At 41.3% G+C, this 23,696-nt stretch overlaps 3 protein-coding genes across 3 annotated transcripts; 1 reads left to right on the plus strand and 2 right to left on the minus strand.

Annotated features, from left to right (window-relative positions):
- Positions 1-3,740: 3,740 nt before the first annotated feature.
- LOC125557582 lies at positions 3,741-5,682 on the minus strand. The gene is made up of 3 exons (XM_048720297.1): positions 5,045-5,682; positions 4,814-4,912; positions 3,741-4,315 (listed from the first exon to the last, which is right to left on the minus strand). Exons 1-3 carry the CDS (start codon positions 5,270-5,272, stop codon positions 4,151-4,153), a joined length of 492 nt encoding a protein of 163 aa, XP_048576254.1. The 5' UTR covers positions 5,273-5,682; the 3' UTR covers positions 3,741-4,150.
- Positions 5,683-6,312: 630 nt separating this feature from the next.
- Positions 6,313-11,941, plus strand: LOC5504668 (lactadherin). Its single transcript, XM_001625524.3, has 5 exons — positions 6,313-6,501; positions 7,563-7,781; positions 9,055-9,227; positions 10,471-10,806; positions 11,517-11,941. Exons 2-4 carry the CDS (start codon positions 7,576-7,578, stop codon positions 10,743-10,745), a joined length of 654 nt encoding a protein of 217 aa, XP_001625574.3. The 5' UTR covers positions 6,313-6,501; positions 7,563-7,575; the 3' UTR covers positions 10,746-10,806; positions 11,517-11,941.
- Positions 11,942-14,368: 2,427 nt separating this feature from the next.
- Positions 14,369-22,797, minus strand: LOC5504665 (EGF-like repeat and discoidin I-like domain-containing protein 3). The gene is made up of 5 exons (XM_032373009.2): positions 22,302-22,797; positions 21,276-21,402; positions 20,519-20,682; positions 17,092-17,241; positions 14,369-16,151 (listed from the first exon to the last, which is right to left on the minus strand). Exons 1-5 carry the CDS (start codon positions 22,626-22,628, stop codon positions 16,005-16,007), a joined length of 915 nt encoding a protein of 304 aa, XP_032228900.1. The 5' UTR covers positions 22,629-22,797; the 3' UTR covers positions 14,369-16,004.
- Positions 22,798-23,696: the final 899 nt, after the last annotated feature.

Genomic DNA, 23,696 nt, shown 5'->3' on the forward strand with positions numbered 1-23,696 from the left:
GCTTTGGCCTCTGCGCGTCATACAATCTCTTTCATGAGATGCAGCCACGGTCTTCCCAAGTAAATTTGCTCTGCTTCTGGTTTCTGTGATAAGCTATTTTTTATGGGAGAGGGTTATCAACCCTTTGCCCAACCCCCAACCTGGAGGACCAGTGGATCACTCTTCGTCTGGCCCCTACCTTTCGACCTGTTCGGCATGGGTGTCCCTGCCAGGAGTAAAATACTCCCGCCGACATAGCTCTAGAGGTCATTGGGACACGCAAACACCCTCACCACGATAAGGTGGCGATCCCATCGAGGATGCAATAAAATTAATAAAATATTTTCTTTAGCTGTTACTGTAAGTCAAACCTCTACAATGCAATCATCTACCGGGTTTAGCCCACTTGCGACCACGTTCAGAGGATTACTATGGATTTCTATGGCAAAAATAATTTATTATCCCTCTTGCTGCACCATGAGCATTAAGATATGGGGAAGTCCTCGCTGTCGAGTAAACGACAGAGAGAAGCACAAAGTGCTAGAGAGGCAACAGGAGGGGGACCAAACCGTCCTTGGCGAGCTGATGTGTACTTACGGACACCAGTAAGTTTATGGCAATAATTTATTTGAGAAGATACAAACAGCAACTGATAAACAATTCAGTACCACTAGGGGGAGGGTGAGCCGATTTGTTTTCCCGAGACTTTCAAGCTTAAACACGAGGTTCCGCTATAAAAATGAAAGCTCCTTCCACCCCCGGGCTTGAATTTGTAATTACTGGGATACCTGTGATAGCAAATGCAATTTTTTTTTTTGTCGTCTCGCGATTTGCACAATGCAATTCCCAAAAACCCTTGCGCCATATGCGATACTTCTTATTTTCATTGCGACCTTATTGTAGTCTTTTTCTTATACGAAGTATCTTGCCTACTGTCCTACGTCATCGCAATGCCTAGTTAACAGAATCCTTCTGCATATTATTTAAAACTATGTCATGGCCGCCATCTTGAATTTGAGATTCCAGCCCCAGTCTCGTACCCAGACGCCGCGCGATGTATGACGGTCAGGATACGGTTTCGGGGTCGGAATTCGTTTTTTTTTTTTTTCGCCTTCTCTTCAGGATTCCTGTGGATGTCCGCGTAACAGCAAATAACGACTGGGTACGAGTCTGTTCCAGCTCTAAGATCCAAAGATGCATGTTATTAGTGCAGTTGAAGGCGAGTAATGACTGCATGTTTTACTACAGCTTCAATTTCCACCAAGTTATCTTGGAAAATCATCTCAGCTTGGGTTGATTTCCCTGTATTTACTCATGTTTACATTTGTGACCCGAGTGCGAGACACGCGGCTCAAAGTGCTGACTGCTTTAGACTCATACAGCTTACTTCAAGACGTAATTAAATGTGCTCTGGACAATCATGAATGGACTCGAGGTATTTACCTTGATTGCTTAATCTATTTTGAAGTGGGAGTAGTTTGAAACAATTGATGGAAATCGTCTCCTACAAATCGCTTTGTCTATGAATCTACTTTGCATCGGACACTTGACCGGCTACCCTAAAATGAATTTTGTTTTCTTACTATAAAATATCTTGATCTCTCTCATTGAAATACATTTCAATAAAATTATATTGTTAATACAATAGGGCTCACTTTGGGTTTTAAAATAAATTTACCCCTAAGTGATAGTACATTTGAATATTTGAAGATAGAACAATCAGCCCTGTCTACTTTCATGGAGCACACCTCGAGTCCACCCCACACCTGAAGAGATAATGCTCTTACCTTTCTTGCCCCAATCAGTAATGGCATTTACAATAAAAAACAAGATTAATTTTTTTTTTAATTATATCCAAAGTAGGCAGTAAAATCTTTGTCATACATGTCACACAAACAAGTTGAAGATCTCAGGTATCCCAGTCAACCCTGCGCGCAGGGTCTAGTTATAATTCGAACACTGCCAAGCTAACGGTCACAAATTATAAGTCTTCTGTAAAATTGCTTATCTCTGACCCACAGTCGGTTAGAAAAAAAAACATTTTTGCACAGGCACAGGTAACAAGACAGTTATATTAAGAGATTGATGAATCAGTGATTTTGCTGGCCACTCGCGTTTGCGGTGCAAAATTTTGAATTATCTAACGCATCTGCATAAATTATTCTTGCGCTGTTATAAAAATGCTCGTATTTTAGAGCGCACACAGCTTGGTATAGCATTTTACTATAAATCGAAACATTTAAGGTGGTCAAGTCTAGGAATTTCATTGCCATAACGCCATGAGAAGCCTGTAAAATATAGGCCCAACTCCAAAACGTCAGAAATGCAAACTAAACATCACCAGACCCGGATACTAATAGATTCCTCTAAGGCATAGACGACCTTCAAAAGCGCATCCAAGCAATGTAATAGAATTGACTCTTTTGTCAAAATATCAACCTTGATTTCAGACCAATTCATAAACAAATGCTTAAACTTAGAAACATTTCTTACCAAAAAAGACACAAAATTCCGAACTACAAATAGAGACAAGCAAACACTGATCAAGTTACAAATAGATACCTTTATTGCGCTCCGTCAGGTCCCATTTTACAGCAATCAGTCAATAATCAATGCTAGAACCTCCATTAGAAGCGAGTCACCATGTTTAGCCTAGTTTGCATGCCTGCACTGCATCATGGGAGTCTTGGAAACACCTTGACAGACAGGCGGGCAATCTCCTCCCCCAGAATCAGAACAGTTTTTTTATAAGTCTCTTTGCCCCGAAGCCAAACAAAACATTTCCAGGTCCAAGGAACCCAGAATAAGAATGAAAACAATTTTTGAATAAGGTTTGGTAGCAAAGATGGCCCACATTGGAGAGTATGAGGCCATTCACCAGAAAATTCCTTTCTCACTTGGTGAAGCCCAGACAAGGAATTATCCCATTGAATCTACCTCAACGTGCAAACATCCATAAGCACAGCATTAATTATGCCCAAACAGACTTTATGATGTCCTAAGGCACTCTCCAGATGTGAAAAAGCTGTAATTTTTAAGCAAATTACAAGCAAAACTGTTGTAAGCAACAGGCTGTAGCAGTGCCGTCGCTAGAAAGAAAAGGCACCGCAGTGCATTGTTGGAAACTTCAAGGCATACCGTCTTGGGTCAGCGGTAGCTTAGCTTAACTGGTAGTGTTGGACTTGAAATAGGGGGGGGAGGTTTCTCTTTTCAGTCTGTTTTTCTTACAATGTTGCTCAAAAGTACCCAGGAGTGAAAGGGTTAAGTAATGCTCCGTGTAAGAACTACGGTGAATCGATAGGTCCTGCGGCAATAGGGGTTCGTTATCTTTTTAACTAATCTAATTAATATTGCTATGCTTATTGGTTCAAGACGCTCTGCCCGCCAAATTTGAACTTTGGAGTCACATTTCTCTGAAATAAGTGCTCTTGCACTCATATTCATTAGGGGGCTTAGGTTCGAAGTAAGAAAGCTTTCAACCTTTGCATTTTTGTTAAAATCGTATGTTCGGAGCATGGAGAAATCCCTTTCGGATATCTGCTAATAACTTTTTATACTTCACTTATTACAATTTTGCACTTTGTCTCTTGCCAAAGCAAACATTCCGCTGGCTCTACGTGTGAAAATACGGTCTCACATTTCCAAAAGCCTGTTAGTGCGGTAGAATTTAGCTTTCCAAAGAAAGTCACTTTTTCTTTCAAAGATTTTTGACAACGTTTTCCATGTTAAGATTGACAACTAAAACGATTCACGCCTTTAAATAAAGTTTCCAATTTTGCTTTATTCGATCCTCAATACAACTATTATCGCATACAAGCCACAACAATAAAGTTTACTGGAATTCACAGCAGTAGCAGTCCTCTAATTATTATTTCATCGACACAGACAGAACGCACAATATTTTCTTAAAACAAGCCGCAAGCAAGGTTTGTTCCATAAGCTCATTGATGAAGTCGAGAGTGTCCAGCTTATAATCGGGGTCTCTGTCTTCGATACATAGTAGGCCATGAGGACTCACGGAAAATTTCTGCGAAGAAATTGTAATTCTTCTGGCTCCAGACGGGCTGCATTTATATTCACTATTTCTTTCAGCTTTTTGCATCCGCATAAGCATTCCACTGCTCTTACTGACAATTGCGGGTTATTGCTGATATTTATATTTTACAATTTTCTAAAAAAATATCTTCGCTTCACCAAACGCCGTATCTTCTACTTCAATGCATCGTTCTATGTCCTTTAGTTCTATGTCCCTTAGTTTAGTTGATGCTTTCATGAGTCGTACAGCATCAACTGACGACGGCAAAATTTGCCCTAGTGCAGAGGTTTCCTCAATGTCCTGTAAAAAAAGTACACACAAACTTAAGATTCCTTCTCAACTTCATTTCTTGAATATCAGAACTTATAAAAAATACAAGGCAACTACAGTCAACTCCCTCAGAAGCAGACACGTCAGGAACCAAAAACAGTGTTACAAGGGCTGTCAGCTAATGAAAATGAAGAAAGACATTGTTTGAATGGAAAGGAAGACAAAACCCTGCATTTTGTTAAGTTATCCGCTTACAATTTTTTCACTTAGACGGGAGTTTGCTGTACCTCAATTTCAGGGTGTCAAACCCCAGGATGTTTCGCTACATTCGGGTTTGTTGGTATTTACATTTCACCCAGCTTATAAATCAGGCTCACATAACTTATATTTACATATTTACATCGTAAACTCAAATGGCAACTTCCCGTAATAAAACTCTTTTAGTAAAATAGAACGAGTAAAGTATTTCGTTCCCTTCTGAACCAATTATTTGTCTCTGAAGCACTTATTGACCTATGAATTTTTTACCTGGAATGGTTCTAACGCGGCTTCAGCAGCGGCGCTGGTCTCAGAGGTTTCCGGTTGGAAAAACACGCTGGAACTTGAGGCAGTTTCATCTCTACAGCTCTGCAATTTTTATTTTCGAAATAAAAAACAAATTGAAAAGGAGGATCAAGACTGGTCAAGACAGTACAGAAACAGCAGAATCTATACGGCAAGCGACAGAACATTGACTTTGAGAAAGATAATTTTTCTCACCTCCTGTGAAGTTTTCATGCGTTTGTTTCCAAGCTCCAAATCGACTCGCTGTCGACAGTATGTACAAATGCTTCTAGACCAGCCCTTTTTGCCTTTGTCATCTAGCTCCAAGAAAACTTTCTCTACTCTGTTCGCCTTTCTCAGGGACCTCTGTTCCACATCTGAAGGCTTACTGCCACACCAAGCCTCGTGGTTTGGGCAGCAACATGCCTGCCTTTTGAACACCATAACAAGCTTTTCTAACTTCTCGGACAAAGTTTGCAAGCAAACAGAACTCAGAAGCGTTTCTTTAAAGTATATACAATAGATTTTCAAACTATTTTCGAAGAGATAATGAATAACGAGAGACTTGTCTTAATATATCGAGGAGGAAGCATGTAGAATTCAAAATGGCGACGTGAGCGCTAGGTCGGAAATGTAACTTCCGAACATACGATTCGGACAAAACTCGGGGATAAGTCGTAACAATGCAACCTTTGTTTTATTCTTAATTTAAATGTTTGTCAATCAATGGATAAGATACGGAAAACACCCGAAGATGTATTTTAGCCAATCAGAGGGCAGGATTTTACTGAAGTTTTATAGCTACTTCTGCGCATGCGTTGCCGCAGGGTACCGTAGTTCTTACACGAACCATTACTTAATTTGGTTTAGAATATGACATTTGAATCGTAGCACTCGAGCAATTGTCCTTACATATTGACTCTTTGACGGCTGATTGATAACTGATTGTTCTTGACCCCGGGGTGGGAGGAGCTTTCCCTTTTATAGCGGAACCTCGTGTTTAACTGACACTGGCGCATATCATTAGATGCTTAACAGACCGTTTTCATGATGTTGCGCGCGCACCCAAAATGCCAAAGACTGGCAGGCAACAGCTGATCTAAAATGGCGTAAGGATATAAAAAAGTTGTTGTATAGGTGATACGGTACTATATTTCGCAGGCACTAAATATCGCGAAAAAAGGTCTGCATATTTCGCAGGACTTAAATTTCGCGTCTTCAGGGCAAAATTATCATCTGAACGGTAGAAAAATATCAAAAGTCACTCCATATGTTTTGGATTTTACGAACATTAGAATTTCATCTTTTTTCGGGGCTTTGGATCGCTGCTTCTCGATATAAGCGTTTGTTTGATTGTTTGTTTGTTATTACGGAAACCAGGAGGGTTTCCACCTTCTTTTCTACTCAGTTTCCATTGGTACCCATTTCGCCATCTTAGATTCGGACCGAGCTGTTTGGATGATATAGTCACGTGACCTAAAGTCATTCTGCGATTTGATGAGCATACAAATCCGACCAGTCACATACTAGCTTTACCTACTACGTCTTTATAATTAATTACGTTATTAGCTGGGTTTAGAGCATAAAATAGAGAGCAGAAGAATCCTTGACACGTACCTAAATCAAGAAAGAACTTCTGTCATGTTTGAGAAACACTGAAAATCGCTAAAAAGGTAAGAAAAAACAGGGTCTCGTAGCCTGGTAACTTTCTTCAAAGGAACGCAGATCAAATCAAACTTCATGTGTTAATTAATCACTTAAGCACATCTTAGGTGGAAGATTTCCGATCACAATCGCAAGCAGACAGAAATAAAACCGTTAAGCTAGACATTTCATTAGTTTTCTATAATCACTGACTAAGTTTTGTAAACCTTTAAGTTAAACATAACATTGAGATTCGTTTTATCTTCTTTTCTTTTTGTCGCCGGCGCATTCTTTTTACCCGGTTTGTTTTGTATTGTTTTTGTTGCTGGGTTATATATTTAGGGAAAACTTGACATACGCTGATACGCTGATAAATTATGCAAAACTAACGGCCACATTGCCAAGTTAATTAACTGAGAGAAAATCACAAAAAAATGAATAAATTAATTAAATAAAGATGTCTTGAAACATCAACAGCACAAAAACAATTGTATTTTCCATCTAACCTGAAAACTTAAAGGATTACAAATAGAGACTGGAAATATATTAAGGCAAAAAAAGTTTCTCATTTTTATGCATGCGTCATGTCAAAAAGTCAAAGTCAAGAGCCAAATTGATTATGTTTAGTTTTATAACTTTAAATATAGTCACTGATCTGCAAATAGTCTGGGAGTAATCATGAAGTATCAATTAAGGGAAACAAAAATTAAAATTACAATGACGAGATAAGAACATAAAAACACAAATGCAGAAAAGCATAGTAACAAACAAACAAACAAATCTAAGATCAGGGAATTCATGAAACTAAGGCATACGAATTCACGCCAATGATTATCAATGAGTTATTTCGTCATGCTCTAATACACAAGTAAATTCAAGGCGCTTAAAAAATCTCACAGAAACGCATGCTTCTTCAGTTTCCACAGGGAACCGAAATTGTATTGAGTCTTTTACCAATATAAATAAAATAGATAATCATTTAGCAGGGAGATAACTAAATTTGGTTGGATAGAAGGGTAAAGTGATCAAAATCCATTTTTTACAACACCAAAACGGGAACGCCTAAATATTTTTATGTTTTCCTTTTTAGATTAAAATACACAATGGAGCTTATATCCAACCTCTGTTTTGCTATTCTGTTGTCATGGCAACACGCCATTGCCCAAGACTGCAGGGACTACATCTATTTCATGCCTGGGACCCAAATGCTGTACAACGTCATCGAAACAAAACAGACGACAAAAGACGAGTGCCGAGAAAGCTGCAGTGAAAACCCGCAATGCGTATCAATCAACTATAAGCGGCAAGAGTAAGTGGAAATATGGTATAAGTAGAAAGACTACAGGCAAGCTGTAGAATAGCTGGATGGTCTGCGTATAGGCGTGGTGTCGACAAGGTATGAATCAACACAAGGTTGAAAAGGTATGTTAAACGCCTCTGTAAAACACGTGAAACTATGTATCAAACGCAAACAAAGGAGTTGACGATGGCAATGATGATGACGATATAGGTGACGATAACGATGACGATGTAGATGATAATGTAGATGACGATGTAGATGACGATAACGATGACGATGGCGATGAAGATGAAGATGGCGATGAAGATGACGATGGCGATGGCGATGAAGATGACGATGACGATGTAGATGACGATGGCGATGAAGATGACGATGGCGATGTAGATGATGATGGCGATGTAGATGACGATGGCGATGAAGATGAGGATGACGATGAAGATGACGATAACGATGTAGATGTAGATGATGATGGCGATGTAGATGACGATGGCGATGTAGATGATGATGGCGATGAAGATGACGATGACGATGACGATGACGATGACGATGACGATGACGATGACGATGAAGATGACGATAACGATGTAGATGACGATTGCGATGAGGATGACGATGGCGATGTAGATGATGATGGCGATGTAGATGGCGATGGAAAGGATGACGATGATGACGATACGATGCTAAAGGCGATACGGTGACGACGCCATTAACCAATGGCGATGACAACATAATCACCACTTTTTCATGAGGCTAGGGTTAAGAAAACCTTGCTAATATCAATACTATGCTAATATCCCAGGGATTCAAGGATCCAAAGCAAACCGCTTTACCAAAACTTCTATGGTTCCAGAGTCGTAGCAGGCCACTTATTATTAGGGGCACAATACAGCAATATTAAGAAAATATACGGGCACAAGCCACGCCCTACTGGTCATTTCATTTAATTTTTAAAAACATTGGGGGGGGGGGGGGGGCATGCCCCCACAGTGCTCCTGCTACGGTCTGTGTACAGCAGAGTTTTCAACCGTGTTTGAAGACGTTTTCGACAGTATGGCATATAGCCTGACTAGCAAGCGGAAACGGCTGGGGGAGATAAGGGATAAACCCCACGCGCTCAAAGAAAGGGATGGAGAGAATGTAATCCTTTTTCTCCCTAGTGTGCGCGCCTCGTCTCCGTCTCTCTTCTTTCCCAGCCCTTTTGGCTTGCTGCGCAGGGAGCAGCAATGAACTACCTTGTTATCATGCCCTGCCTATTCATTCTCGCATATTTTACCATTTCTAGATTGCGATGTGAGCTGAACAGCGCTTCCCACCTGACGCATCCGGGAATGCTCCGACCGGAAGTCAACACATTCTACGCTTTGGTGAAACCGGCGACCAAGTGTAGTAACGAGTACTGTTCAACTGGGAAGAAATGTGTCTTGCGAGAGAAAGGAGTGAAGTACACTTGCGAAGGTACCCGTCCTCAAATTCATCGTTATTTCCACGTGTTATTCTTGCGATAACAAGGATCCTTTTATTCTAATGTAATAAATTGGAGTAGCTAATTACTCTCATCGCAGCTAGATGCTGAATTACGAGAGCGGAAATTTAGACGTGGTCGAGTTGAAGGCATAGGAAGGCGGAACTCATGTCTTAACACGGATCACAGCTTCGGTCGAAATTGTTGTTTTTATGGAGGGAGGAAATCCGGAGAACCCGGAGAAAAACCCTTGGATCAAAGGCGAGACCAACTAACTCAACTCAAGTCGGAACCGGAAATCCAACCCAGAACCCAGTGGTGAGAGGCACAGGCGCTACAGAGCGACGCTCTGCCAACTGCGCCGCCTAGGCTCCCCTAAAATAAGAAGCCCTTTTTGTTTGTGTGCGTTTAGACCAGCGCTCCACTAAAGCCCCAGGGTTATTTCGGTTAACGCATTACGTATTGATAATTGATATTCATTTACCTGGATTTTTTTAGGAGACGGGGGAAATAAACGAGTTGGGCGTGTTCTCGTGTATAGGACAAAAGTAGAAACATGTATTTTTATCAGTTTGTCAGTTTAGTTCTTTACCAAGACTCAGAATCAATTATTATTATCATCACCACCACCACCACCACCATCATCATCATCATCATCATCATCGTCGTCGTCGTCGTCGTTGTCGTCGTCGTCACTATTATTATTATTATTATTATTATTATTATTATTATTATTATTATTATTATTATTATTATTATTATTATTATTATTATTATTATTATTATTAGTAGTAGTAGTAGTAGTAGTAGTAGTAGTAGTAGTAGTAGTAGTAGTAGTAGTAGTAGTGAGAGTAGTAGTAGTGATAGTAGTAGTAGTAGTAGTAGTGGTATTATTATTATTATTATTATTATTATTATTATTATTATTATTATTATTATTATTATTATTATTATTATTATTATTATTATTATTATTGTTATTATTATTATTATTATTATTATTATTATTATTATTATTATTATTATTATTATTATTATTATTATTATTGTTATTATTATTATTATTATTATTATTATTATTATTATTATTATTATTATTATTATTAATATTATTTTTATGTGTGGCCGCCATTATGCATAATAATGAGGTAAACTGATGCTTCCAATTTTGGGTATGATCCGAACTGTTTAAGGTTACTATGAAAAAGCGGACTCATATTTGTACGCTATTCACAGTTTGCAAGAACGCTCTCGGTATGGAATCCCGTGCCATAAGAAACTCTGCCATCACCGCGTCGAGCTACCGTTATCAGGGCGTCAACACACACTCCGTGCCTCACTACGGCCGTCTCAACAACGTTGGCCAGCTTGGTGTTTCTATGGGCGCGTGGATAGCGGAAAATCAGCAAGCTGGAGAATACCTTGAAATCGATCTAGGGAGCGTTATGGTCGTAGTTGGGGGTAGCGACCCAGGGGCGTCCTGGCGGGTCGGACTATGTAACCAGTTATAAGATCAGCCACAAAACCGACCTCACTACCTGGCTGATGCTCAAGGAGGGCGGACAGGAGAAGGTAACACTAAATACATGTATTTTCTAATAAACAAGAGAGACTCACTTGCGTGACCTAAGTTTTCACACAGGGAGCACAACTGTCAGGTCCGTAGCCAAGGAGGATGGTCGGAAGAACCCCCCCTCCCCCCGAAATCGACTGGAAGGTTTGCTCTAATAAAGAAAATTAAGTAAACACACGAGCTGGGGAGGAGCTTCCTTAGAGAAAATGGTCCGCGCTCAAAAGCCCCGCGCTCAAAATCCTGGCTACGGGGAGATGGATCAGTTGACATATAGTGAAAACTCTGTATTATATTTCAGCTGATTTCACTCAACAGGCTCCCTGTGGTTTCCGTAGGGTAGGAAACTCTATGCAAATTAGATATTGATTTCAGTAATGATCAGCTCCCATGTCCAACTAAGAAAAATTATATAGTGCTATTTTTATTAGTCAGGCACATTTCGCCTAGCGCGTCGGGGACAGTTCGCGCGCCACGGGGTAGTAACTCAGATTACGCAACGTAATTTGACCGGGTTTTCTAATCAAACACGGAGAACAGGTTGAAAAAAAGGCACATTTCAGCCAAATTAGAGAATTTTGTGGTCTGTTATCAGGATTAAGCCTAAAAAACACTGCTCCTACTACCGCCCTTGCCTTCCTTGTTATTTTCATAATATAATTATCATATAAATAAATAATTTCTTAGCTAAAAACTAACTCTCAATTTGCAGGTGTTTTCAGGCAACTCCGATCACTACACGCCGGTCTTTAATTGGTTCCCATCGCCTATTCTTGCCCGCAGAATCCGCATTATTGTCCAAGATTTCCAGGGATTGCCAGCTTTAAGAGCAGAGCTGTACGGGTGTATTTAGCTGCCTTTTGTTGCACGCCGAGTAAACTTTATACCATGTTTATATTTATATTTTACTTTTGATTAAATACACATTTCACTTTACAAGATGGCGGACCATAGCAGGTCCCGGATGTGCACAGGCGGCCATGTTGTGCCTTTGTTCGAAAACTCTGTAATTGTAAAAGTCCGTACCGAGCAAAAAAACTAATATTTTGACCACACGCGTGCTTCATGGGCTTCTTTGTAGAAAAGTATGACTTTCAAGTAAAGTGTAGTTTGAGTAAACAGTGCTGTACATTACCATTTTTGGTAATATCGATTTACCTACTTATTATGCAAATATTCAAAATGGCCGCGCGGAGTTTGAAACTTGAATTCGAGACGTCGCATCGCAAAAAGCGACCAAAACAGTAAAATATCCTGCTCTATACCAAGTTTCATATTAGATTGATGAGTTCCTGTGTTCGAAAGTAAAATATCGTTTGGGAAACCTTTTCAAATTGAGCGCTTTTATTGGAGACTGCCGTAAAATCGAACTCTTTTCGTAATGTTTACGTTTAGAAAAAGAGGAATATGAGTGTGATGGACGAAATTCTACGGCTTAGAACCTTGACAGGATTAAACTAGGATAAATGAGGATTATGGCATACTAAAACAATTTTCACCACAACCCGAAATGAGTACCCACAAGGTGTGGTAAAAGTTGAGAAGAGCGGAGGTTGAATTGTGAGAACGAAAGTGCGAGTCAAGGCCCAACGTCTATACTTCAACTGGGAAAAATCGCCGAAGATAGGTATGAAAATCCGTGTAAACATTTAGCCAAAAAGCATTTTACCCTTCCCTGGGGGTCTCTGGGGGTTCGCTTCTTATCATTCTTTGCCAAAATGTCTTGCCCTGCGACCACTACAACAACATGGGGGAGGCACTCTAGCTGCAAACGTGACTGTTGGTTCCGACAGATACGAATATTTTATGCCCCCAAAAGAATGGAACCGCGCTACCCCTAAAAATATACCCGCATCTGAATTCTATAACCAAAACTCCACCAAGAATAGATAGCCCCTCCCCTTCCCCCCAAAAAAGTAACCCAAACCTGAGTTCAATTCGTAAAACATACAAAAGCTTGAAACTTGCCAGTACCGTAAAAAATACTATAGATTAGAAGGAAAATTTGCTTATCAAATTTAATTTATTTATATTCCCTTTTATAAATATCCTTTTCACCTCCAAGGCCCTAGTCATCAAACCCGGTACAATTTTACTTCCTTGTCTTCGCACCTTGTGTGAGCACACCACATGTGACATGACCTCAGCCATCACAACCTCACTCCCCTTACCATGCATTTCTCAACCTTTAATTTTACACCCTATGGCTTTTTGTCTGCACACACCATAAAATAGCGCTCATTGAGTAAGCGCATCACATAGCCACTCAAACCATTTCCCCCCTTTAAATCTAATGCTAGAGGGGCATAATATGTTAAAATAAGCATTTGCAATAAGAACTTTTTGATAAATTAGCCCACCCCCCCCCCCCTACTCATCCTCAAAAATACACAAACCTGAGTTCTATACATAAAATATACCAAGCATAGAAACTTACCTCCCAAACCTAAATTCTATAGCCCAAGCATACAAAATCTTGCTATAAGGGAGCTTCAACTCTCAGATTTGCTTATTAAATAAAATCAATTTTATTCCATTTTTATAAAAAAGACAACAAACAAACTCTGTGCAACTGACACTGACACTGAGAAGAAAAAATGGGCCTGAAGTATCACCAAATATAAATATTTATTTTCCATACAGTATGATATCTATTACTGCACCCACATACACCAAGAATCTTTAAGGCCTAGTAGTCAAACCTGGTACAAGAGGGGTAAAAAAAGAGCATAATATGCTAAAATAAGCATTTGCGATAAGGACTTTTTGTCAAATTAGCCCCCCCCCCCCAAAAAAAAAATTACCCAAACCTGAGTTCTATACATAAAATATACCAAGTATAGAAACTTACCTCCCAAACAAATACCCAAACCTAATTCTATACCCCAAACATATAAATTCTTACTATCACTATATAGTTTCAGAAGGAGCTACAACACTCAGACTTGCCTATCAAATCAAATTAATTTAATTCCCTTTTTGTAAAAATAAACACTCTTTGCACATATAATAGAGACTGATGAGAAAAAAATGGGCCTAAAGTATCACCAAATATGAATGGATAATTTCCATATATCTGCACTAGTAAAGCTTGGAGCCTCTGGTTACCAGGGTATAACTACACTCCCATTCTCCTATTATCTCCAAGGCCTAGTTATCAAACCTGGTACAAGTTTACTTTGTCTTCACAACCTGTGTCAGCACCCCCCATGAGACATACCCTTAGCCACCACCCCTTTGCCCTTACCACGCCTTTTCCTCACCCTAGTTTACACTCTATGCCTTTTTCCATTTGTCTGCACACACAATGAAATACCCCCTCAATGGCTCTAACTCTAACACAGGTGTTAGAACCTGTGTATTAAGTACGAATTGTGTCACAAAACTTCCTTTGTTTGATAAAAAGAATCATGATGAAAACAGAGCTGAATACAATGAAGTCCTTTGGGGATGGTTCTGACACTGAGGTATACATACACACCTCATTGAATAAGCACATTACATAGCCCCTCAAACAAGCGCCCCCTCTAAAATCCATTTATAAAAAAAAACATAATGTGAGCATTTGTGGTAATGACTTTTTTACAACGAGTAATAGCAAACTAATGCAGCAATGTATAATAGCTGACATCCTTGAGTTTTACTGATCATAGCAAATCTATTTATTCCAGGATCAAATATAAACATTAAAACAGTACTTTCATGAAGTGTCTTTTAATTGCATACAATAAACAGCGACTCGCGGCCATTCTGTATAGGATTTAGCTTCATTTTTTAATGAGACTCGCTGCCATCTGTAGAAGATTCATTTTAGTTTCAATATCCCAGCTAAAATTTCTTCTAGGGGTGTCTTCATTCCGAGTGTGAAGGCAAGATAAATCCAGGGAAATTCTGTGCAGTTGTATGACTTGATGAAACGTACAACTAGATAATTGGTGATCAATGTTATAGCCTGCTAGCAGTGGCTTACCCTTCCGCGTTCATTACAGTACGATTCGGTGAAGTCGTAAAAATAACCCTGCAAATGAGGTCTGTTGCCGATGAGAAACAACACATATCTGACGCACTGAGTCAGTGAAATCCCTGCTTAAACAGATAAGAAGAAATCACTGCTAGCAGAGAGTTAAAAAGCGGCGTTCAACATGATTTTCCCGATTCGACGGAACCGCCATTTTGTTTTCCTACTCTGAGTTGAGGCGTGTCCGCGTGAGACTGGGCATGGTAATACTCATCTCTGATTGGTTAATCAGATTGTCTATCAAATATAACCAAAAATGGTAATGTTCCGCAATTGTAAAGTTAACACTCGCATATAAGAACCTACACGCAGAAATCTGGCATTTCTAAGCATCCTTTTTATAAGAACTTCATCAGCCTGGTGGGGAAGAATAGGTTCTTATTAATTCTGTAAAATAGCTAATGTGAAAACCTATTCAGTGTGATCTTGCAAATTCTACTTTTTATATACTGTACGCGGCTGTTTTCATTACGCATTTTATTGCGAAAATCAATTGTTTGACTGTTTGATTTAGTTGCATTCGTAGGAAAACTGATAGAATAGACGAAGACTATGTTTTGCCATAGTCTGGTTTGGCAATTTCAACGTCACTGCATGAATATTCCGTGCAATTCGGCGCTCTCTTATTGGCTGGCGGTCTAACAGCCACCGTAACTGCGAAATAGCTTCCGCGTCCTAAAACCAGTAAGCGGCTCGGAAACGATAAACACAAAGCGCACGTGTGCATGAAAACGTGTGTAACAGTTGCTTGTAAAGTTCCTGAAAAAAAATTAATTAAGACCCGAAATCATCCGAGCATTGTGTCAGCATCTTTCTCTTTCACTGTACACAAGTGGTAAATAGCAAGAGAAACAAATTGTATTTCTTATAACCTTTCCAGGCCCGTACCCAGGATTTTTTTTTTTTTTTTTTTGGGGGGGGGGAATCCGAAAAAGTGGAGCTAATTTTTTCTGGGGGGGGGGCAGTGAGATCTCTGATAAAAATCTGACCACCCCCGAAAAAAGGGGATTTTGAGCGGGGGGGGGGGGGGGGGGGAGGGTTCGTTTAGCCCGCATCGGTACTCAATTTTTCTTCATTAGAGCGGACCTTCCAGTCGAGCGGGAAGGAAGCTCTTCCAACCCACTCCACCACCATCCCCCCTCCCCCCCTGGCTACGGGGCTGTATAAGGAATCATTGCGATATTATTGGGTAGGACATCCGTAAAGCTCCACTCTCAAGCTGATATGACCATTCCATTCCTGGACCACAAATCTAACAGCCTTGGCTTTGAAGGGATCGTCGATCGCGTTTGCCATTACGCTGTTAACATCAGAGTTGCCAGTGAATATCTAAAATACATAAAAGAATTGTCATCATAATAATTTTCCTCGTCGTTATCACCATAATCGTCAGACATTCTCCATTATCAACGGTTCCCAGTTATCAGCTATCATGGAGGGCAAGGCCAATTTTTAAGTGTATTATCAGGATATGGCTTTACCATCCGTAGCTGCTGAAACTTAAGTGCACGTACGTTTTGGAGACTAGAAATTGATAAGAAAATATACAAATACTTCTATTGTATGAGAACAGAAGCGAGGACGTCGGCAAAATACGTGCATTATCGCAAGAAAAATCTCGAGCATGCTGAAAAGCGCTATTGTCTGTATTGAACAAGCTACGAAGTTTACTGAAACGGAGATAAACAACAAAATTTGTGATACTGAGGCCAGGTATCTGAAGATCGTTTGTCGTTCTCTGCAATATACGAAGTAATTTATGTGGTGGTAATATTGGCTTGTGTTTACCACGAAAAGTCACGTAACCAGGTAGTGCAAGTCGCCTAATCAACCTGCCCTCATCAGCCACACAAAGCAGCTTCTCGTTCCATGCATAATAACACCAACACATCAATCAACATATCATCGTTGCCGACTCCGTTCCGTTTGACATCTTTATCGTCATCACCTTCATAACCAACCATCATCATTACTGTCAAATGCGACGCCGCATTTTCAAACCATCGATTTGTTTTTGTCTTTTGGGATTTTCTGTTCCGCCAGTCAAATTATTCTAAGCCAGATTCTTGCCATCTCTCGCCTAGTGCAGTTGCCTGGCTTTCTGTCGCGAAACTGTCTGGTTTTCGTCCAGAGGATAGCCAGGGAAGTGCACAAAGCGACACTCTTATTTGCCTAAGAATAGTTTTACTGACGGAAGAGAAAACCAAAACAAATCGTGTTTTGAAAACGCGGGTCGCGATACAAAGGATTCGACAGTTAAAAGTCTTACCTTGTAAGCAGCCCATGTGGTTCCGTCTGGACTGTAGTCAAGTCGGTAACGCTTCACCCACTGTTGTGAGTAAGGATCATTCTTACCCTGTGTGGCAACCTTAGTGATGTAAGTTGGAACGAGAAGATTTATATGAAGAAATTCGCCAGCCTGGCCAGAAACAGAAACCAGAAACATTTTGTAAACACAAAGTGGTACAGAAAAAAAGCGAATAGGCCGTTTTCATGATGTTGCGCGCATCCAAAGTGTCACAGACTGGCGGGCCATGGCTGATCTAAAATTGCGTACGATGTGGAGTTTAGAGAGAAGCTATCTAATCAAAAATGCTTTCAGATTGCTATAGTCAAATTGGCGCTAGAGTCAAATACCCCTTTGTTCGCATTTTGGATCACCTATGGCCCGCCAGTCTTTGGCATTCTGGATGCGCGCGCAACATCGTTAAAACGATCTATTCAAGTTCCGGGGAGGAACAAAAACTAGTTTCTATTTTATATTTTTAAAAGAAAATTAATACACCCGCTTCTTATTTTATTCTATACTTTATTTACAAAAACAGAACATAGTTATCCGGTGGTTTTTCGCAGGTGTGGTCGTTAGTCGCAGGTATGGTTGTTGGTCGCATGTATGGTCGTTGGTCGCAGGTATGGTCGTTAGTCGCAGGTATGGTTGTTGGTCGCATGTATGGTCGTTAGTCCCAGGTATGGACGTTGGTCCCAGGTATGGTCGTTAGTCCCAGGTATGGTCGTTAGTCGCAGGTTTGGTCGTTGGTCCCAGGTATGGTCGTTAGTCGCAGGTATGGTCGTTGGTCCCAGGTATGGTCGTTAGTCCCAGGTATGGTCGTTGTTCCCAGGTATGGGCGTTAGTCGCAGATATGGTCGTTAGTCCCAGGTATGATTGTTAGTCCCAGGTATGGTCATTAGTCCCAGGTATGGTCGTTAGTCCCAGGTATGGTCGTTGGTCCCTGGTATGGTCGTTGGTCGCAGGTATGGTCGTTGGTCCCAGGTATGTTCGTTGGTCCCAGGTATGGTCGTTGGTCCCAGGTATGGTCGTTGGTCCCAGGTATGGTCGTTGGTCCCAGGTATGTTCGTTGGTCCCTGGTATGTTCGTTGGTCCCAGGTATGTTCGTTGGTCGCAGGTATGGTAGTTGGTCCCAGGTATGTTCGTTGGTCGCAGGTATGGTCGTTGGTCGCAGGTATGTTCGTTGGTCGCAGGTATGTTCGTTGGTCCCAGGTATGTTCGTTGGTCCCAGGTATGGTCGTTGGTCCCAGGTATGTTCGTTGGTCCCTGGTATGGTCGTTGGTCGTTGGTATGGTCGTTGGTCCCAGGTATGGTCGCTGGTCCCAGGTATGGTCATTGGTCCCAGGTATGTTCGTTGGTCCCTGGTATGGTCGTTAGTCCCAGGTATGGTCGTTAGTCCCAGGTATGGTCGTTGGTCCCTGGTATGGTCGTTGGTCGTAGGTATGGTCGTTGGTCCCAGGTATGGTCGTTGGTCCCTGGTATGGTCGTTGGTCGTAGGTATGGTCGTTGGTCCCAGGTATGGTCGTTGGTCCCAGGTATGTTCGTTGGTCCCAGGTATGTTCGTTGGTCGCAGGTATGGTCGTTAGTCCCAGGTATGTTCGTTGGTCCCAGATATGTTCGTTGGTCCCAGGTATGGTCGTTGGTCCCTGGTATGTTCGTTGGTCCCAGGTATGTTCGTTGGTCGCAGGTATGGTAGTTGGTCCCAGGTATGGTCGTTGGTCCCAGGTATGGTCGTTGGTCCCAGGTATGTTCGTTGGTCCCAGATATGGTCGTTGGTCCCAGGTATGGTTGTTGGTCCCAGGTATGTTCGTTGGTCCCAGGTATGTTCGTTGGTCGCAGGTATGGTCGTTGGTCCCAGGTATGTTCGTTGGTCGCAGGTATGTTCGTTGGTCGCAGGTATGTTCGTTGGTCGCAGGTATGTTCGTTGGTCGCAGGTATGTTCGTTGGTCCCAGGTATGGTCGTTGGTCGCAGGTATGTTCGTTGGTCGCAGGTATGTTCGTTGGTCGCAGGTATGGTCGTTAGTCGCAGGTATGGTCGTTGGTCCCAGGTATGGTCGTTGTTTCCAGGTATGGGCGTTAGTCGCAGATATGGTCGTTAGTCCAAGGTATGGTCGTTGGTCCCAGATATGGTCGTTGGTCCCAGGTATGTTCGTTGGTCCCAGGTATGTTCGTTGGTCCCAGGTATGGTCGTTGGTCCAAGGTATGGTCGTTGGTCCCAGATATGGTCGTTGGTCCCAGGTATGTTCGTTGGTCCCAGGTATGGTCGTTGGTCCCAGGTATGGTCGTTGGTCCCAGATATGGTCGTTGGTCCCAGGTATGGTCGTTAGTCCCAGGTATGGTCGTTAGTCCCAGGTATGGTCATTAGTCCCAGGTATGGTCGTTAGTCCCAGGTGGTCGTTGGTCGCAGGTATGGTCGTTGGTCGCAGGTATGGTCGTTGGTCCCAGATATGGTCGTTGGTCGCAGGTATGTTCGTTGGTCGCAGGTATGGTCGTTGGTCCCAGATATGGTCGTTGGTCCCAGGTATGGTCGTTGGTCCCTGGTATGGTCGTTGGTCCCTGGTATGTTCGTTGGTCCCTGGTATGTTCGTTGGTCCCTGGTATGTTCGTTGGTCCCAGGTATGTTCGTTGGTCGCAGGTATGGTCGTTAGTCCCAGGTATGGTCGCTGGTCCCAGGTATGGTCGCTGGTCCCAGGTATGGTCGTTGGTCGCAGGTATGGTCGTTGGTCCCAGGTATGGTCGTTGGTCCCAGGTATGTTCGTTGGTCGCAGGTATGTTCGTTGGTCCCTGGTATGTTCGTTAGTCCCTGGTATGTTCGTTGGTCCCAGGTATGTTCGTTGGTCCCTGGTATGGTCGTTGGTCCCAGGTATGTTCGTTGGTCGCAGGTATGGTCGTTGGTCCCTGGTATGGTCGTTGGTCCCAGGTATGGTCGTTGGTCGCAGGTATGTTCGTTGGTCGCAGGTATGTTCGTTGGTCGCAGGTATGTTCGTTGGTCCCTGGTATGTTCGTTAGTCCCAGGTATGTTCGTTGGTCGCAAGTTCTAGTTTTTAAAGTGCCGTTGTCAGTCACACCTTTGTTATTGTTTTGATTTAATATTTTTTAAAGTCACATGTACTAAAATCTCGAAATAACCATCTAAAAATAAAGTCCGATACTGTTTTTACAAAATTCAATAAAAAAATATCGCGTGGGCTTCCCCAAATCCGCCGGTGGAAATGGATGCTTTTTCGCACTTGCTACTTTGCTAGGAAGACAAAATGGCGACTGACAGAATCTGTTTAAGTTATACACGTTTTGATCGCTGTCGTTTTGATGGTCGCACTTATATATTTTCGTAGTCGTAGTTATAACCGTCGTCATAATAGTCTAAGTTGTAGTGCCAGTCTTAGTTGTCATAGCAGAGATCACTCGCCTGTTTGTTCTTGGCTGCCCAGCAACCATAGTTTCCCAAGCTCGGGACGAACGGGTTGTGCAGTCTCCCAAAATTTGCACCGTGGGCATTGTCATATTTGGAAGATGCAGAAAGCTGAGAGTCAAGGATTCTACCATCCTGCATCCCTAGCGGACCGGGAGAATCTTTAGGAAGTAATATAGAACAATTATGATTAGTAACAATGCCGTAGAAAGCCATAGCAGGCCACGTATGATTAGGAGGGGGTCACACAATACAGGAAAACTATTATAAAAATATTATAGGGAAGCACAGCTATGCCTTTACTGATCATTTCCTTAGAATATGGGGGGGGGGAGGGGGAGTTGGAGGGGAGGGGACCACATGCCCTGTGAGTAGACAGTAGCGGATCTAGGGGGAGTGTTTAGGGGGTTTAACCCCCCCCCCCCCCCCTTTGGGCTGCCAGAAAGCCATATGTAACAAAGAAAAATACCCCCTCATCGCTTTGTCACTGAGCCAAACCCCCTTCCCCCCCTTTAGCGAAAAGCTTGATCCGTCCCTAGCAAAAGCATTTTTTTATGGTTTTGTTAAAATGGCGATGATGATGGTAGGCCATTGACCTACAGCTTTATACCTATACTTTTTTTTATAAAACTGGATGTTATCGTTGCTGTTGTTGATTATGGTATCGATACTAATCAATATTATTCAATAATGCTCATGTAATTTTAATGACAAGACGGTGAGTATGTGAGGGAAACTGTGCATTATAAATAACCTTGCAATTCACAGTTCTTGCCACGAAAGCACGCAGGACAGATGCATTCTGCGTACGCTGTGTCGTACGCGAGATCAGATGTGCGGCATTTCCCGCCATTTTGACAAGGCTCAGGGGCACAACCACTCTGTGCAAAGAACAATATACAATAAATTTTTCTGAATGTCTGAACTTTAACCCATTGCCACGCCGCTGTACATATTTTTTAAGCGCATTTTTTTACAATTCTGAAAAGTTCAACACCACAGATTATAGCAGAACAGCTGCTGTTTTAATAAAAAAAATGCAATTTGTTTAAAATACTTTTTATAGATTAAATATTCTGGGGTTTATTATGTCAAATTACTATTGAAAAAGCTTGAATAAAAACTTGAATTCGATTCTGCCAAATTTTCGTCTTTAATAAGACTTATCAGGCGCATACACAAGATGCACAGGGGGTGCGCGCAATCCCCTAAAAATACTTTGCTTTTTTGTTCATACGATATGACTGCATTTATCCATCTTGCTTGTAAAACTCTTTCCCTTTCGCGAAAATGCTGTTCGTTTTTTTGGGTATGTACACATTCAAAGCTTTGAAACACCATTTTTATTCTTGGGTACAGGTCATCGGGGCGGTTCGCTGTTTGACCTCGCTTTTCAACTCAGTTTGTCTCTCTCGATTTCTCCATAATCTCTGTGCACTAAGTTTCATATGTAAATCTAACGTAGAATTGAGAGATTTTCCATAACATTCCTTGGAGCAAACGATAAAATATGGCCTCACAACAAACACGCTGAACACAGCCTCCATTATCAACTTTCAAAATGTTGACCCTGTTTACGTAAACAGGAAAATAGCTAAGATCTGTGTCTGCAAATTCACACTTTTAACTACTTTGTCGCTGTAAGAGTGAATTACTTGAAATTAAAAAGTGTTGTATTTCTAAAATTGTTATTGGTCTTTGGTATAATTAAAGCCAAACCAGCGTATTAATTAAATTAATACGGAGATGAAAACTAGTTTTTAGTGTTTTCAGTATTTACCTTCTTATTGTAGTGATCGAAATTCTCGTTTTTGTGGTATTTATCTGAGTCGTTGTATCTGTCGGTGTACAGCACTTCACAGAGGTACGTCCCACATTCCTCAGGTTTAACAGCAAAGTTAAAAGAATAGGATTTATGATCCCTCATACTCTTGACCGCGCACTGAGCCACCCGGTTCACCTTATGCACTTCTTTCACTGTCACGTTTAGATACATCTTTTTCTCTTTGAGAAATCCACCATTGGACGCTTGAAGCACTTGAGAAGCGCACATTTGGGCTAACAACGCGACGCATTGTGGCAAGCGAACGAACAGACCTACCTCCATCACTGTGTTATGCGGGAAGATCACATTATTTATTTAAAGCCCAGTCGCCACATGCTGTAACATTTTATTCATGTTGAAGTTGGGCTTGTAAAACCTTACTTATCACTAAAATCGCTAGTTTCTTATCTTTTGTGGTAATAATGGTTGATGTTTGAATTGGCTTGCCCTTCATCATAGTTCATCATGTTCATAGTTTAGAAAGGTAACTACAATTATGATTGAATTGTTCCAAAAGGAACCTTCCTAAAAGCTATGATGCGGAGATAATTCACATATTCATAATTTAGTGTGTGCTTGAAATTGCTACAAAGACAGCTGACGCATAATTTGTTGTAAATATTACGAACTCTATATTAACAAGGGCCGTTTTCACTTGGTTTTAATGATTTTTGAAAATAAAAGTGGTTCTTCTTCTTCTTGTCGTTCATCGTTAAGAAATCTAATAATTTACATTTCTTCTCCAAATATTCAACCTCCCATAGTTTACTATGCTTAGAGTAGTCATAATAATACTTATATATAGTCCTGGCATCTTCCAGGAGAAATTGAAAACCGTGATCCTTGATTGCTACCTTTCGCCGTGATTCGTGAATCCAATGGCGAAATTTGATCAGCGTGAATCCTAATCTATGCTCTTAAGTAATGCTCCGTGTAAGAACTACGGTGAATCGATAGGTCCTGAGGCAAAAGGGGTTCGTTATCTTTTTAACTAATCTAATTAATATTGCTATGCTTATTGGTTCAAGACGCTCTGCCCGCCAAATTTGAACTTTGGAGTCACATTTCTCTGAAAGGAATGTCCTTGCACTCATATTCATTAGGGGGCTTAGTTTCAAAGTAAGAAAGCTTTCAACCTTTGCAAAATTGGGAATCGTGATTTCCGAGTAAAGATTGATCCTTGTTGTCAGTTTATCGTGAAACGTGATTTCCGAATTTTGAAACTCGTGAAACAGGCAGGGTTTCCCTCATCTTCGCCCCTGCTTTCTGGTTGATACGCTGCAAAAACTAAAACAAAAACTACAATAGGACAACACACAAAAGTTTTGTGTATGTGTGTGCGTGTGTGTG

This window comes from Nematostella vectensis, chromosome 12, assembly GCF_932526225.1.
Source record: "Nematostella vectensis chromosome 12, jaNemVect1.1, whole genome shotgun sequence".
Lineage (NCBI taxonomy): Eukaryota > Metazoa > Cnidaria > Anthozoa > Actiniaria > Edwardsiidae > Nematostella > Nematostella vectensis.

What these genes read in the sequence shown, in the direction of transcription:
- LOC125557582 (XM_048720297.1), bottom strand. Translation starts at nt 5,272, where the DNA reads ATGGTGTTCAAAAGGCAGGCATGTTGCTGCCCAAACCACGAGGCTTGG. An exon ending in GCATGAAAACTTCACAGGAG is followed by an intron (nt 4,913 to 5,044) that starts GTGAGAAAAATT and finishes TAAAAATTGCAG; the next exon opens with AGCTGTAGAGATGAAACTGC. An exon ending in CCGCGTTAGAACCATTCCAG is followed by an intron (nt 4,316 to 4,813) that starts GTAAAAAATTCA and finishes CTTTTTTTACAG; the next exon opens with GACATTGAGGAAACCTCTGC.
- LOC5504668 (XM_001625524.3), top strand. Translation starts at nt 7,576, where the DNA reads ATGGAGCTTATATCCAACCTCTGTTTTGCTATTCTGTTGTCATGGCAA. An exon ending in ATCAACTATAAGCGGCAAGA is followed by an intron (nt 7,782 to 9,054) that starts GTAAGTGGAAAT and finishes TACCATTTCTAG; the next exon opens with ATTGCGATGTGAGCTGAACA. An exon ending in AGTGAAGTACACTTGCGAAG is followed by an intron (nt 9,228 to 10,470) that starts GTACCCGTCCTC and finishes CGCTATTCACAG; the next exon opens with TTTGCAAGAACGCTCTCGGT.
- LOC5504665 (XM_032373009.2), bottom strand. Translation starts at nt 22,628, where the DNA reads ATGGAGGTAGGTCTGTTCGTTCGCTTGCCACAATGCGTCGCGTTGTTA. An exon ending in CAAGAACTGTGAATTGCAAG is followed by an intron (nt 20,683 to 21,275) that starts GTTATTTATAAT and finishes TACTTCCTAAAG; the next exon opens with ATTCTCCCGGTCCGCTAGGG. An exon ending in GGGCAGCCAAGAACAAACAG is followed by an intron (nt 17,242 to 20,518) that starts GCGAGTGATCTC and finishes GTTTCTGGCCAG; the next exon opens with GCTGGCGAATTTCTTCATAT.